This window comes from Acinonyx jubatus, chromosome E1 (genome assembly GCF_027475565.1).
Source record: "Acinonyx jubatus isolate Ajub_Pintada_27869175 chromosome E1, VMU_Ajub_asm_v1.0, whole genome shotgun sequence".
Taxonomy (NCBI): domain Eukaryota; kingdom Metazoa; phylum Chordata; class Mammalia; order Carnivora; family Felidae; genus Acinonyx; species Acinonyx jubatus.
In genome coordinates, this window is record NC_069397.1 from 10,577,870 (window position 1) to 10,593,016 (window position 15,147).

General features: G+C 52.7%; 1 protein-coding gene across 7 annotated transcripts in view; it reads right to left on the reverse strand.

The window, feature by feature from the left end:
- Positions 1 to 15,147, reverse strand: part of EPN2 (epsin 2) — an 85,683-nt gene that overhangs the window by 43,233 nt on the left and 27,303 nt on the right. For 4 of the 7 annotated variants that reach the window (XM_053212534.1, XM_053212532.1, XM_027047530.2 and 1 more), the window contains exon 2: positions 1,108 to 1,872. In XM_053212534.1, the coding sequence (XP_053068509.1) occupies positions 1,108 to 1,702 (595 nt within the window). In that variant the 5' untranslated portion in view covers positions 1,703 to 1,872. Of the gene's footprint in view, positions 1 to 759; positions 779 to 1,107; positions 1,873 to 7,134; positions 7,344 to 10,621; positions 10,868 to 15,147 lie in introns of those variants that run through there. The other 3 variants (XM_053212533.1, XM_053212531.1, XM_053212535.1) reach the window with 3 other exon arrangements.

Sequence of the window (15,147 nt, forward strand, 5' to 3'; positions counted from 1 at the left end):
GGAGCCCGGAGCCTGCTTTGGATTCTGTGTCTCCCTCTCTCCCTGCCCCTCCCCCACTGGTGATCTGTCTCTCTCTCTCTCTCTCTCTCTCTCTCTGTCTCTCTCTCTCTCGTTGAAAAATAAACATTAAAAAAAATTTGTAAGAAGTAAAAAAGGCTGGTGTTATGCTGACAGTGTTACCGATACCAAAACAAAAGGCTGTGTAGGGGCATGCACTTTTGTTTTTACAGCCATAAGATACAAGTTCTGCGTCCCCACAGGCCACCAGGGCCACCTGTCTTGACACAGCATCAGGGAAAGCAGCAGGGTGCCTGTTCCCGGGGCCACTTTTAGTGAATGCCCAGGACGCCAATGTGGCTCACAGACACCAGCTTCCGTCAGGCCCTGAACTCCACTTCTGTTCCCTGAAATCTCATCCGCATGTTGGGCAAAGGCCCAGCATAATCCGACATGCAAAACGAGAAAACAGAGCAGCCCCACCCAGCACAGACCCAGCCATGCAAAAGCAAATCACCAAGAGCTCTCGCCCACATGTCCAAAGAGGGGCCTTGCTCACACTGGCACCTGCAGAGGCCTCTGCCTTCTCCCTCCCTCTTTAAGGGAGACAGAGACATCCCATCTCTCTCCCCTGGGACGCTGAGGTAGAATAACACGCTGAGCCGGTCGGGAGACCCGCAGCCCAGTGGTTAGACAAACATTGAATGAGATTAAAGAAACGAGATTATCATCGAGAAAGAACGTTCGTTTCCTCCTACCTACCAAACACAGTCAACTTCCCACCGTCTGTGGGGCAGGCCAGTCGCTTCACTCCGGCCCTTCCCTGTGGGGGAAAGGGGCAGACCGTCTCCCCGAGGGCCGGCTGGCCCTGCCCGGATGTACCGAATCACACCACGGAGCAGCAGAGGGTCTTGAGACCCCGGAGGCAGAGCAGCCAAGGGACCAAGCCCCCGTGTCGCCGTGGCCCGGTGCAGACCACCGGCGGTGCTGCGCAGGCTGCAGGGAGCTGAGAACGAAGGACAGATACAAGCTCTCGCTCAGCCCCAGGGCGCCCACCCCACCTGAGGCCCAGCGCGCTGGCAAGGGGTGGGGGGCGCTTCCACTACTCACAGCCATGGTAGGAGGCGGGCGAGCCCCCGGCCTTGCCGTACTCCTGCTCCGAGTAGCTGGTGGAGAGGTTGGGCTGGCTGGAGCCGCGGCCGAAGGTGATCTGGTTGCTCCCCATGCCGGTGGCGACCTGGGCCATGCGCTCTTTGGTTTTGAGAGCCTGGGCCCTCTCGGCCTTCAGCCGCTCCTCGTCCTTGAGCAGGGCCACCAGCTGCTTTGACTTCTCGCGCACGTTGATGCCCTGGTCCTTGCCATCGCGGTCCACGTACTGGAAGTCCTTCAGGGTCTGGATGGCAAAGATGTTCTCGCGGCACTGCTGGGCCACCCGCTCGGAGCCCGTCTTGATGAGGTAGTCCAGCAGCGTCAGCGCCTTGTACACGTGCCGCCAGTTCTTGCCATGGTCGTTGAGCCGCTTCCACACCATGCTCATGATCTCGGAGAAGGCCACCACGTTGTAGGTCAGGTCTGCGATCTCCGTCATCAGGGAGCTGGACGGGCCCCACGGGTCATTGGAGGTGGCTTCCCGGACCTTTATTTCCGCTTCCGAGTAATTGTTCACGATGTTTTTCATTTGCCGTCTGATAGACGAAGTCGCCATTGTTACTTTTCTTGGCGACAATCGTAGAGCCCTTCAGAGAGAGAGATTCTCCTGTCCTGGGCGAGTTCGTGCCCTGCGAAGGTTCAGTCTCCGCAACAGATCTGGAGTAGGATCCCTGAGAGTCATGTCCTCCGCTGGAGCCTCAGGTCCGAGAAGCCAGAAGCCATGACCTGGAGGAAGAAAGAAACACGCTCACTGTAGCACGCACGCCTCGGAGAGAGTAGGGGGCTCTGGCCTTTTCTGGAAAGGGCAGGTACTGAGGTCTGGCGGGGGGGGGGGGGGAGGGGGCAGTCAGGAGGGTTGGGGGAGGTGTGGACATACTCCAGCCTCCCTAGGAGGAGACAGAGCCACCTTTAAAAAAAAAATTGCGACAAGATCAATACTACAAGTTAATAATGAATACAACCTAAACTCAAGTTTAAGCCTTGGGAAGATAGGAAGTAAACATTGTAACAGTTGTTCTATTTTCAAAACATTTCCACTGGCATGGCTCTTCTGTGGGTTGTATTTTCACTGGCGAAAGAAGAGAACAGTCATAACGCTGGGGGAAGTTGGTCCTGACAAATTTTAAATTACCTATGGGAGCAAGAAAAGACTTGTTTCAGGTATATGTTACCCCCCCCCCAAAATGTCTATCTATGCCTTTTTTTTAAGTAATCTCTATACCCAATGTGGGGCTCAAACTCACAACCCTGAGATCAAGAGTCACACACTGTGCTGAGTCGGTCAGGTGCTATCTATGCCTTTAAAAATCACTCAACATTTGGCTTTGGTCGAGCGTGCTTCTAAATTCCGGGGAATTTTCTGTGAGCACCGCTTTTCTCCTGACTTCTTATAAAGGTTTCCAACTACTCTTCTAAAGCACAGTCAGGACCCTCCAGTGGACTTTCAGAGTCTCCAGCATCTGGCCTGAGCTAATACAACCTGGTTCTAGCCCAATCCCCTCATTTCACAGAGGACAGAACTGAGGCCCAAGCTTACACATTAATGGGTCCACCCAGCCCTGTGGCACGGACACACGTGTCCCCCTTCTCCAGAGAAGAAACATCTACTGGGCTAGAGTGAGGCCCACATCTCTGAGAATGGGCTTTGGTCAGTGAGTGTGGTCTTTTCACCAACACACATCCAGCTTCCCACACTGTGCTTGACGTGGACATAAATACTGTTGAATAAATTTACAGAACAGATTGAAAAGTGTCCCTCTCCTCAGGAAGGCCAGTCTGGCAGGGGTTGGAGGTGAGCACAGAGGATCTGAGGATGCAAAGCCAGAACGACCAACTCAGCTGGCTGCTGGGGGCTGCAAAGGCAGGCAGGAGAAGGAATTTCCGCGAGAAAGAACTCCCAGTGTGTCTTCAAAGCTGAGGAGACCTGAGAGGGTGGGAGGAAGTGATGATGTAAATTACTCCTCATCGGTAAAATGAGGAAACTGAGGTCCAGTAGACTCCAGGGACTGCCAAAGACAGAGCAGCACAGCTGGAGCCTGGACACGAAACAAGTGCCCTCCCTCTGCCCACCCCCCATTACCACCTACCGGGCTCATTTCAGGCTCTTCCGGCTGTGAAGCAGCCAAGGCAGCCTTGGGCCAGGCTCTAGCTCACTGAATGCTCATGAAAAGCCTCCAGGTAGGGTAGGTGAGGAACCCGAGGACCTGAAGTCACGGGGTCAGCTAACCAAGGTCACCTCCACCAAAGCAGCCCGGTGCGGCCGGGGCCTGCTCCCTGCCCCCTCCTCCTGCAGTGGCCCGTCCTCCTCGTCCTCCCCACCGTCCTCCCCACGAGCTGCTGCAGGTGTTGTGCTGCTTCTGCCAGAGAAACAACGGATGGCCCTCACCTTCCTCATCTAAAGCCTCACATGGGCAATGGGCACATCAAAAAAAAATGAAGAAACAAACAAGAGATGCAGTAGGGGCGAGGGGAAGGGAAGAACCACAGGAAACACAATGATCACTGATCACATGTAACCGTACAAACAAGGGACAGCTCATAAAACTTTATCCTGGTGACAACCGATACATCTTCTATGGCTAACAAGGCCTTCTCTCCAGCCTCAGATACGCCAAGAATTCTGTCCCCATCTGAAGCCACAGAACGGGGCTTCAGCAGAAGGCAGGCATATTCTGCCTCTCCACTGATCTGGCCAGCTCTCGTAAATCCTCTAAAGCCTGTCAAAGGACCAGGGATAAAAATTTTCACGGTGACCTGCACATTTGATTTAGTTAGGCTTTTTCATTCACAGCAACATTCACTGCTGCCAGGGATGGGGCAGGCCTCAAAAGCAAAAAGGAACACTTTGATTTTTAATGAGCATCCCTCAGCTTAAAGTACAAACACTCGTCAAAATCAGTAGCAACATTCAGCTGGACTTAACGCCCAGGGGCCCGGCGACGTGCCAGGGACCACCGGGCCCCTCCGTTTGTCACTCCATCTGGTGCACGGCAGGTACGACCTTCCCACTGTCAGGGAGGCAGGAGGCGTGGGAACCCGCTGCTGAAGAGGTCCTCGGCCACCTTCCTCCAGGTCAGGAAGCAGCTTTGATTAAGCATGAGAGCAAATGGTCTTGGTAAGAAGGCCTCAAATGGTTGGGAACATAACGAGAAACAAAACAAAACAATTTCCTGAGGAAGAAATGACGCCCCGGCTCTGCTCCCTTCTTATAGTCCAGCCACCTGGGACCCAGTGTCCTCCTAGGGAGAGGACAGGAGGCCTGGCCAGGGCACCCACCAAGCCTCCTAGGCCTTTGGTGGCAAAGAAAAGGCTGCACTTCCTCCGATCAAGGGCGGGGAGTGTTCCTGCCCTGCCAGACAGAGGCTGGGAAAGGAGCTGAGAAACTGGGGCTGCAGACCAAGGCAGGGGTTTTCTCTAATAGGCGCAACTTGCAAAGACGTCTGTTAGCAGTCTCTTTGAAATATTTAGGCTCTAAGAAGGGCAAACCTAATGAAACATTTCTCACAGTCAGAGAAATATAGAAAGCCCATATAATTTGAATGGCTGCCTGCCTTTCTTGTAAAGCCGTAGATAAGAGGTGCTTTCAGGATGGGCACGCGGTGAGAATGAGGAGACCTGGGGATACAAAATTCCTGACAGGAGAAAGGACACCAGCGGCGCCCCCAAGAAACCATGTTCAAGGCCAGCCGGGTGGCACGCCTCACCCGAGACTCTGTAGACCGACCCTTCCAATTCCTGCCGTGAGAGAAGCCAGCGACACTCGAGTGGGCTGCAGGACCACAGCCCCGGATCTCCCAGGAGGCCCCAACTGGGGACGGGGACCTGGGGGGCCCTACCGCACTTGTCCACGTGGACCTCAGACCTCACTCTCCCCATTCCAAAACCTCTCCCCCTCAACCTCAGGATTGGACAGTCAACACCTAAACATCTCCTCTCCAGGCAAACCTCTGCCAGGCACTCCCTCCCCAAAACAGGCCCCGAACACAGCGCATCTTCAAATATACACCCTGCAGTGTTTCCAGAACCTAAGTTTTGTTTTGTTCTTGCTTTTCTGAACAGTACGCATGGTCCACCTTCCAAACCTTCCCTCTTCATCTGCTAGATTTCTTCCATTTCCAGCTTGCTGAGCCTGAACTAACTAGTACAGGATAATCTGTGACCTCGTGGGACTCTTCAATCAAGCCTAGGAAGCCGTGGTCAGTTCATATACCCCCATTTATTAAGGAGCTTGAGCTCAGATATGGGGAAGGCAGGAGGTAGGAGGCGATGGGGATTGTCAAAACAAGAAGGAAAAATAAACTTTGTTAAAGGTTTAGACCAAGATGGCAAAAAGGGGGGAGGGCTTATTTCCGTAAATTACATACCAACAACTCAAGGGACAAATGCCATCAGAATATCAGTAATTAGATGGGGCACCTGGGCGGCTCAGTCATGACATCATGGCTTAGGTTGAGCCCCGCCTCAGGCTCTATGCTGACAGCTCAGAGCCTGGAGCCTGATTCGGATTCTGTATCCTTGTCTGTCTCTCCCCCACTTGTCCTCTCTGTCTCTCTATCTTTCTCTCTCTCTCTCTCTCGAATGTAAATAAACATTTAAAAAAAATCAGTAATCAGAAAGAGCTTCAGAAATCGAGTTCTGTTATCAGACACAACTTAAACTATCGCATTATAAGTGGTAAAGTTTGTACAACTCTGTTAGGACTTTCAATATTTTCTGAATGGAGCCAAGTTGAGATTTCTATTCAAAGTAAACAAATTTTTAGGGTGCCTGGGTGTTTCAGTCGGTTGAGCGTCCAACTCTTGATTTGGGTTCAGATCCTGATCTCACGGTTCGTGGGATCGAGCCCCACATTGGGCTCTGTGCTGACAACAGGGAGCCTGCTTGGGATTCTCTCTCTCCCCCTCGCTCTCTGCCCCTCCCCTGCTCGTTCTCTCTCTCTCTCTCTCTATCAAAATAAATAAATAAACTTAAAAAAAAAAAAAAGGAAACAAATTTTTCTGCATCTACAGAACAGCTGACCAGGAGCCAAAAGATGTCCATTTGTTACCCTGGATGAGATGACACGGGGCTCCCACCACACCTCCCCACTCCAGCCCCAGCCCTGACTAGCCTATTTTGAAAATGTACTAATTTGTTTTATTAAGAATCAAGGCTTCTGGTGCACAAGAGGTAAACCTCACTGGGTTGATCAAATCCAACAAACGGCAAAGAAACTGAACATTTCAGCTGCCCTGGGGAAGTCTCATCGTGGGCAATGCGCATTTCTGTCAGGCCTTCCAAAAGGCCTTTGAGAGTTCTGGAGAACCCCCCCATCAAAAGCCAACAGTGTATCCAGTATAGAAGGGGACACTCATTTTTCTACAGTTAGGCCCCAGTATCGGAGAAGATTCTTTAAGCCAAAGATCTCTTTCATTTCTGTCCTGGAAATGGAATCTACTGTTTCTGCTTATGCAACATCCACTTCCTCTTGTCTTAGAAAGATCCTGGGTCTTCCAAGGGGGAAGCGGCCAGGAGCAGGTCCAGCCCAGGCTCTGCCCGTCAGAGCACCACAGGCCCCCAACCACAGTGGCTGCATCACGGCAGGTGGGCCATCCAGACTGGGCTGTCCGGAGACCCTTCTGGGTGGCTCTAAAGTGCTAGGAAACCAGAAGGTGGCTGAGCTGCTGGAAGCCACTAAACCTAAAGGGACAGGGAAGAAAGCAAAGAGCAGAGGGAGGGAGGGCAGCAAGACAACACGGGTGGAGCCTCTGGGTCCACCTGTGCTTGAAGCCATCTCTCCTCCACGCAGGTGCCTGCGTGGTCACTTGTAACCTACAGCAACATGTGCCGTCACCTGTAACAGCGAGCCCAGCGCGAGGAGCGCCCTGAGAGCAGGAAAGCCGGCAACGGGCAAACACCAGACGCACAGTGAGTGCCCCCCACCCCGACTCCCCCACGGGGCTTCAAGTAGACGTGCGGGGACACCAACCAGACTCTCCCCAGGCACACCTGACCCACGACCTCAGGCGGACTGAGGAGCCGCGTCCCTCCCGGGGAGGCTCGTCACTCCTCAAAACGCAGGCGGCCACCAGTCAAGGTCTCTTCCAGAGTGACGGCAAAGTAAGAGAGCCCGACGGTCACGCTCGCCGGGGACAAGCTGGGCAAGACAAACCGTGGCGTTCTTGAAAACACAACCAGAATCCAAGAGGCACCGGAGACTGGAATAGCCAAAGAACAAGACTAAATAAACAAACAAACATTCCGAGGCCAGAGCGGTGCCCCTGGAGGCAAGAAGAATTCCATAAAAATGTGCTCCAAGGACTTGTGCAACTGGGTGGGGAAATTCCTTCCAAACCTAGCGTTCCCAGTCGCTGAAAGAAAGAAGAGGCTCTCTCCGCTACCCAGCACAGCCCGGGTGGGTCCGTGGTCAGAGCCCGGAGGTCCCTGGGCCGCGTCACGGAGGCGGGCGTGGCCGGCCGGCTCCGGAGAAGACACATGCCCTGCCCACCAAGGTCCCCGCCACATCCCTAAGGAGATCTTGGCAGTGGCTTCGCAGGGACCAGGGATCATCATCAGGGGGAAAGACCAGCTATGAGGGAATAGCCCCAAGGGTCTCTCCCCGCTCCCCAAAACCTAACAGCCGCAGGTCAACCAATGCCAATTGTGACGACCCAGTCTCTATCGACAGACACGGCTGAGTGAACTGATCCAAAAAACCATCATCTCAGATGAGGGTTCAAACTATCTGTGTGTGGCAGCCTCCTGTGGCTTCACGTGCACTTTGTTCTCGAGGCAGAGGACAGGGAGAGCTGGGGAAGGGGGTACGGCCACCGTTCCTGCCGTGGCACACCGGTGTGGCCCGCCGTCGGCCGTCTTCCAGAAGCCCCTGCGGAGACTGTTCAAAAAGCTCCAGACACACAATAACTGGGGGCAGCGCCGAGGGGAGGCAACACCCTGACCAAGCTCCCCGGGTGATTTCTGAGTATCCTGGAGTGAGTGCCCTGGTGTCACCGCATGACACTCATAGACACCAAAAGTTTGTGAAACACATTGCAAGCCTTGACTAGTTGGCTTTAATTCTCCTCTGCGTGCAATCCACGAGTGAGGAAACATCTCCACCTTCCTACTGGGGAAAAGGGTACCACGACCATCACAAGGAGGCTCAGTCGGGGGTGGCTGAGACTACGGCTCACATGACCAAACTGAGCCGGCTTTCCAGAAGACAACGGTCCAGTTAGGACAATATGGACAGTGCCACATTCTTTTCCACAGTAATCATTTCAGCCTAAAGAGAAAGGACTATTATGACCCTGCATCAGCCAAGCTAGCAATAACTCAGAGCCTAATGACTACTGCTCATGCACAGGGGAGAAAGGAAAAGGGGGTGGGGGGAGAAACACCCTTTACGTTCACCAGAAAAACGGTGAGATTCAGCCAAAAAAGAAGTGTTCTCTTCACTGAGTGGAGAAATCAAATTTTATATCACCATCCAAAAAGGAGGATTATTATAAACATGAAAAAAAAATTTTTTTTTCATGTTTATTTATTCTGAGAGAGAGAGAGAGAGAGATTGAGAACACAGCAGGGGCGGGGCAGAGGAGAGGGAGAGAGAGAATCCCAAGCAGGCTCCGCACTGTCAGCACAGAACCCATTGCGGGGCTCGAACTCACCAACTGTGAGATCGTGAACTGAGCCAAAACCAAGAGTCAGACACTTACCCGACTGAATCACCCAGGTGCCCCAAAAACAAACATTTTAGACTTGACTTCTAGATGATAAAGCAGGTCAGGTTAAACTGCCCACGCACCTCTCCGCTCTCACTTCTAGGGGAGGAAGAGCCCCACGGGGGTGTCAGCTAACCTACCACCAGGTGGAAATGAAGGCCTCCCGCCCCAATGCTGGGCAGTGCCCCTCCTCCCACCAGGCAGCCAGTCCTCCACCGGAGAACATCCTGGGTGGCCTCTGCCAGGATCTGACAGTCACTGAAGCAAGTCAGATAGCCTTCTATGGCTTTACCTGTTCTAAAGTTTTCTAAAGTACTGAAAACACCCATGAGGAATTCTCTTTTTCTTTGCCAGCGTGCCCCGACCACTTAGTCTCTGAGAAGAGCAGCCTGTGGGTGCAGATGATATGGGTGTTGAAATGCGGTCATTTTTAAAGATCACGTGAGCCAGGGTCAGAGCTGCTCTGGCCATCCTGGCTACACGCTGGCCATCGGACACAGCCACTTAGTTTCACTCCCCGATTTAGGAGACGGGGTATGTTGAGCTGTGGCTCTCTCACCGGGAGGGTCAAGGATCAAAATCTTGACAACTGGACCAGGGCAAGGCATAAATATGCCATTTTAAAAGAAAAAAGAACTCTTTAATGCTCCCCACCTCTCTTCTACTCTTCAAAGTCGTTTTGCAAATGACCAATCATGGACAGCATTCTTAAAAAAATCACACCAAGGGGCGCCTGGGCGGCTCAATCGGTTGAGCGTCTGACTTCATGATCTCACGGTTCGTGGGTTCGAGTCCTGCGTCAGGCGGTGTGCCGACAGCTCGGAGCCTGGAGCCTGCTTCCGATTCTGTGTCTCCCTCTCTCTCTGCCCCTCCCCTGCTCACGCTGTCTCTCTCTCTCTCTCTCTCTGAAAAATAAATAAATATTTAAAAAAATTTTTTAAATGATGGGGTAGACCAGATGCTCTCCCTAAACCCTTCAATTCCCAAGACCCTCTTTCTGACAAATGGCTCAATTCCCTGCCACCTCCGTGGTTGTCACGGGGAGCCCTGACCAGCTCAGCCACAGGTCACTGACTGTGAGGTGAGAACTCTGGCTACGAGCCTAGTGGCAGATGCTTCTGTCGGCCTATGGGGCTCAATGGTGGGCAAAACGGTAGGGCTTCCTTTGGGCCTTTGGAGGCATGAATAGCCCTCAGAACCCTTCCCTCCTCCCAGGAAGGCAGCTTGTGTGTGACCCCTGGGCCAGAGCGTCTCTGTTTCTAACACACTGTGACTGTGCTACTAGAAATACCCACAAATAACTGGCTGCAATGCCGCCCAGAGACTGGGAACCACGGCATGGGGGCATCTGATGGCTCCACACACCCATCCCACCCCCATGGGGCAGGCCCAGCTATGGATTATACTTTGATCAGTACAATTTTCCAGCTTGAGACATCTGAAAAAAATGCAGAGCTGCATGGGAAAATTTAGAATTCCCATGATTTCGTGCTTAATTTAGCCCTGGCTGGCCGCTGTGATGGCACTAAGTCCCGGGCTGTCGCCGTCTCCCGAGGAGCCAGCGCGAGAGAGCGGGAGCGGCGTGAGGGTGAACTATGGGCCCCCTGGGCCAGGACCCCACAGACCTGGTTTCGGGCACAGCAGGGAGCTACCACTTTTCTCAAACGGAGCTCGAGATGCTTGCCAAGAGGAACCCTGCGGGGAAGGAATACGCATTTCCGCACTTGTAAGAGCAAACCCAAAGCCAGGAGAAAAACAACTGGTTTGCTCACCTCTCTCTGCCCTGAAAGCGGCAGCTCCAGGAGTCGGGCTCCCCTCGCAGCGGCTGTGAAGGAACGAGGCCAATTTCCGTGGGCGGCTGGGGACTTACTTCCGCGGACTGCCAGGGAGTGACGGCTGATGTCCACTGACCCTCAAGGCTGGGCCTGGGTCCCCATCCCCCACCCCAGGCAGCCGGCCGGGGGTGGGGGCGGGGATGGGGGTCAAGCCAGGGCCCCAGAGACCAGAGGACAGGCTCACCTCGGCAAACGGGCAATCAGAAGGAAAGGATAGGCCAGATTCTCTGAAATCAGGGCCCGGGGCTACCCTGAGGAAGGACAGGACCCGAAGGTTAACTCTTTCTGTGCCACCATGTGCTGGACCCTCTTCTCCAATCACTGTCCTATTACTGGGACAGTCTGCTCACTGTCACTTCAGAGAAGCCCATGTGCCACAAACAGGCCCCAGCCCCTCTACCCACCTGTTGCCTCGTCTGCCTGCCGTTCTTCCCACGACTGTCACTTGGACGGCCTTTCTGGTCATTTTTATCCCAGTTTAAATATCACCTCCTCAGACCCACCAGTCACCCTGCCACGTCACCACCTTGAATGCTCAGCAAAGCCCCGCTCTGCACGGCGTTTTCTCGCTTGTGAACCTGTTTCTCCCCTGTGCCCCCTCCACACACCCCCCCCGCCCCCCACCCCTGACCTCTGTGAGAGCAGGTCCTGCCTGTGTTCACCACAGTCTCCTCTGGGCCAAGAGCAGAGCCCGGCGCACAGTGAGCGCTGAGCGAACACAGGGGCGACAAGTAAGACCGCGACAAGTAAGACCGTGTTTAAAGTTCTCACAGTCCCGTCTATCTAGAGACCAGCAGCGTTAACGCCGTCTCCCTTTCCGCTCAGCTCACCGTCACGGGAGTTAAGCGGCTGCCGTACTGACTGCCCAGGGATGAACTGCCCGAGGACAGGACTGCCAGGCCCCCAGCTTCACGAGCGCCACCACAGGAGTGGAGAGTCGTCAGGGCCCGGACCCCACGCAGAGCAGAGACCATTCGATGCCCCCGACAGCCTAGGCTCGGGAGCAAAGCCGGCCAGCGTCAGGCCGCATGTGAGGGCTAACACGGGGATTTCTTATCGAGGTGCCTGGAGAGACACTGGCAAATAACAGGTGTCCAAATATCTGCGTCCCCTTCCCGGCACCACCAAGGGGAGGACATCGGTAAGGATGTTACTCGGGACGTCCCCGAGGGCGACTCAAAAAGAACTTCCAAAGCAGGAGACAAAAGCCCACGGGAGCTTCTCTGTGAAAACCGTGCTGGGTGGATATTGTCTACCAGTCTGTTGGTCCACAAGCGCCCATTTCCTGACCACACAGCAACCTGGTAAACAGGGTCACCGGCTCCGGCTTTTCTCTGTGGCTGGCATTTCCAAGAAAGGTCTCCGTGTGCTAATTCTTTGTTACTAGTAACTGTGATAGAATAGCCTTAGAACAGCAGAAGAAAGAGAAGACGCTCTTTAATAGAAACTAGCAAATATTAATTGAGCCCCAACTATATGCCAGGCATGTTCTGAGAACACACGTGTTTTCTTATTAAATCTCCGTAACAGTCCTAGAGGGAGCTATTATTATTATCTTCCTTTTACAGAGGAGGAAGCTAAGGCACAGAGAGGTTCAGGGACCAGCCCAGGCCGCACCGCCAGCAGGGGTTAGGACCAGGATTTGATCCCAGACCTCTGGCCTCTGGTCCTATTCTGTACTTCGTATGTATTCCTTCTGGCTTCAGTCCCATCCAGGGCTCAAAGTCACGAGAACAATGAATTTGTCCCTGCTGACGCTGCAGCCCGGAAAGGCGCCTCTTGCCTCTGTGTCTGAGAGGCCAGAAAATGGTGGAGGAGAAACTGTTTTCCTACCCTTGTGCAGCTGGCCACCGGGTGGAGGTCCCGTCCCCAGCCAGCTCACCAAGCCACGTGAGCAGGGGCAAAGATGCTGGAGCCGGAAGGGCCTGAGGACTCACCTACGTGCAGATACCAAGGCCCAGAGCAATTTAATGCTGTACCAGGATCAGACCCTGGCATTCCCAGCTCCTACCAGCGTAGCCCACAAAGGAAAAAGGTTTTAAAGATGCGCTTCAAAGAAAGCTTCCCCTTGAAATGTGTAAGGTTCTACAGACTGGCAATACAATGAAATCAGTCAGGACAGAAGTCTGAAATACCAGACTCCAAAACGATTTTTTTAAATGTGTTCTTCAGAACTCACATCCTTAAGAAATGATGTCTCTTTGGCTATAACCAGATCTTCCGCTAATTCAGTTACATCAAGAAGTCTGCATTATTCCTTTCTTTCTTTCTTTCTTTCTTTCTTTCTCTCTCTTTCTTTCTTTCTTTCTTTCTTTCTTTCTTTCTTTCTTAAATGTTTCTTTACTTGAGAAAGAGAGAGTACTAGCAGCGGAGGGGCAGAGAGAAAGACAGAGAATCCTAAAAGGACTCCGTGCTGACGGCAGAGAGCCCAAGGTGGGGCTCGAACTCACAAACCGTGAGATCATTACCTGAGCCGAAGTCAGATGCTTAACCTACTGAGCCACCCAGGCGCCCCCTTGTATTATTCCTTTCAAATAGCTGTGGTCATCTGAAATTCCACTCAGAAAAAAACTGGGTCTCCATGTTGAAAGGTAAACCTTCTTTTTTGGTACAGAATAAAAATATTATTTCCCTCCTTCCTCTTCTGCTGGAGACAGTCCCAGTGCTTTATTTACTCTGCAATACCGACTGGATATGTCAGGAGGAAATGTTCTTTCTAACTCTTAAATGTCAGAGTCTCTGCCCCAGAAAAGACATGAGCTGGCCCTAACGTCTTCTTGCTGTTCTTCTGTTTGCTTAAGTTTTTATTATGTGTTATTGGATGCACATAAAAGAATTAAGTGCAAACCACATGTGAGGCACAAACAAAAGGGACCCCTGTGATCCCCCACGCTCTCAAGGCCTAGGGCACGACCACAGTGCCCACCCCAGGGGGTCCTTCCCCTCCCTACTTCCTCTGCCCCAGGCAAACAGCTTGGGTTCTGGATTCTTCAGTACCTTGATTTTTTTTTTTTTAATGTTTATTTGAGAGAGAGAGAGAGAGAGAGAGAGAGAGAGGGAGAGACAGGAGAGAAAGAGAGAGAGAAAGCACGAGCAGGGGAGGGGCAGAGAGAGAGAGGGACACACAGAATCTGAAGCAGGCTCCAGGCTCTGAGCTGTCAGCACAGAGCCCGATGCAGAGTTGGGCCCCACGAATGTGAGATCGTGACCTGAGCCAAAGTCAGATGCTTAACCGACGGAGCCACCCCGGAGCCCCGTCCCTCGCTGTTTAAAGCAGAAAATTATTTTACCACCAGTAACGTAAAACCAAATAATGTGTGGTCTTACACGAGTTGCTTCTGTCATTTCATACCATCTATGTTCCTGAGGCGCATCCACGTCGCGCCATAAGGCTAGCTGTGGCCCACCTGCTTTATGTTCGCATGTAACAATTTATACACACTCTCCTGCCAACGGACACTTAAACTATTTCCAAACTTTTGCCATCATGAATAATTCTGGTCTGTGCACGCACGGCTCCCAGGACACAGGGCAGGGTGTTTCCAGAGTACGTTCCTAAGAGTAGAACTGCTCATTTACAGGGTGTGCAAAAGCTCTCCACGGAGAGCTGTCCTTTAATGACATCGTTTTATCATTGCAGAGCAGACGTTATTAATGGTTTAGTCGATACCAGGTTCAACAATTCCTCTTCACTCGCTCAGTGTGAAAAGAACGGCTCCAACAGGCACGAGGGTTTAGGGAGGCACAAGATGTGGCTTCTGGTCTGGGCTGGGGGACCACAGGGCAGATTACAAGCTGCGGGCCCTGGGGCAGCTCACAGGAAGATCAGGACAGGCTGTGGGATGCCCAGTGCATCTGAGGCAATGCTGTTGAAGAATGAGGGGCACGAGCAAGTGTTCGTTCAGGCAGAGCACAGAGACAGCGAGGGGTAAGGGAGTGGGGTCTCCAGGGGGCCGGCGGGGAGAGGCTGTGCTGCCGGGGCCCCACTCAGCACACTACGAAATCTGGACTTGCGTGGTTACTCACTTGCAAGATTTTGCCATTTCCTCCCAAAAATGATAATGCTAGTGGCTGACACTTACAGAACGCTTGCTACGCGCCAGGTGCTGTCTTAGGAACGGCCTGATTTAGTTGTCCCTCTAAGTGGCACTATTGTTCGCTTACTATGTTTCTTTAAATCCATTTCCTTTTAAATTCAAATACCCACTCTAAGTAACAACATACACGAAATCAGGCATCACTGCTGTGACATTTGGGAAGTGGGGGGCCTGTTTGGTTTTTTTTTTTAATTTTTTAATGTTTTTATTTATTTTTGAGACACAGAGAGACAGAGCGTGAGCAGGGGAGGGGCAGAGAGAGGGGGAGACACAGAATCCAAAGCAGGCTCCAGGCTGTCAGCACAGAGCCCGACGCGGGGCTCGAACCCACGAACCGTGAGATCATGACCTGAGCCGAAGTTGGAT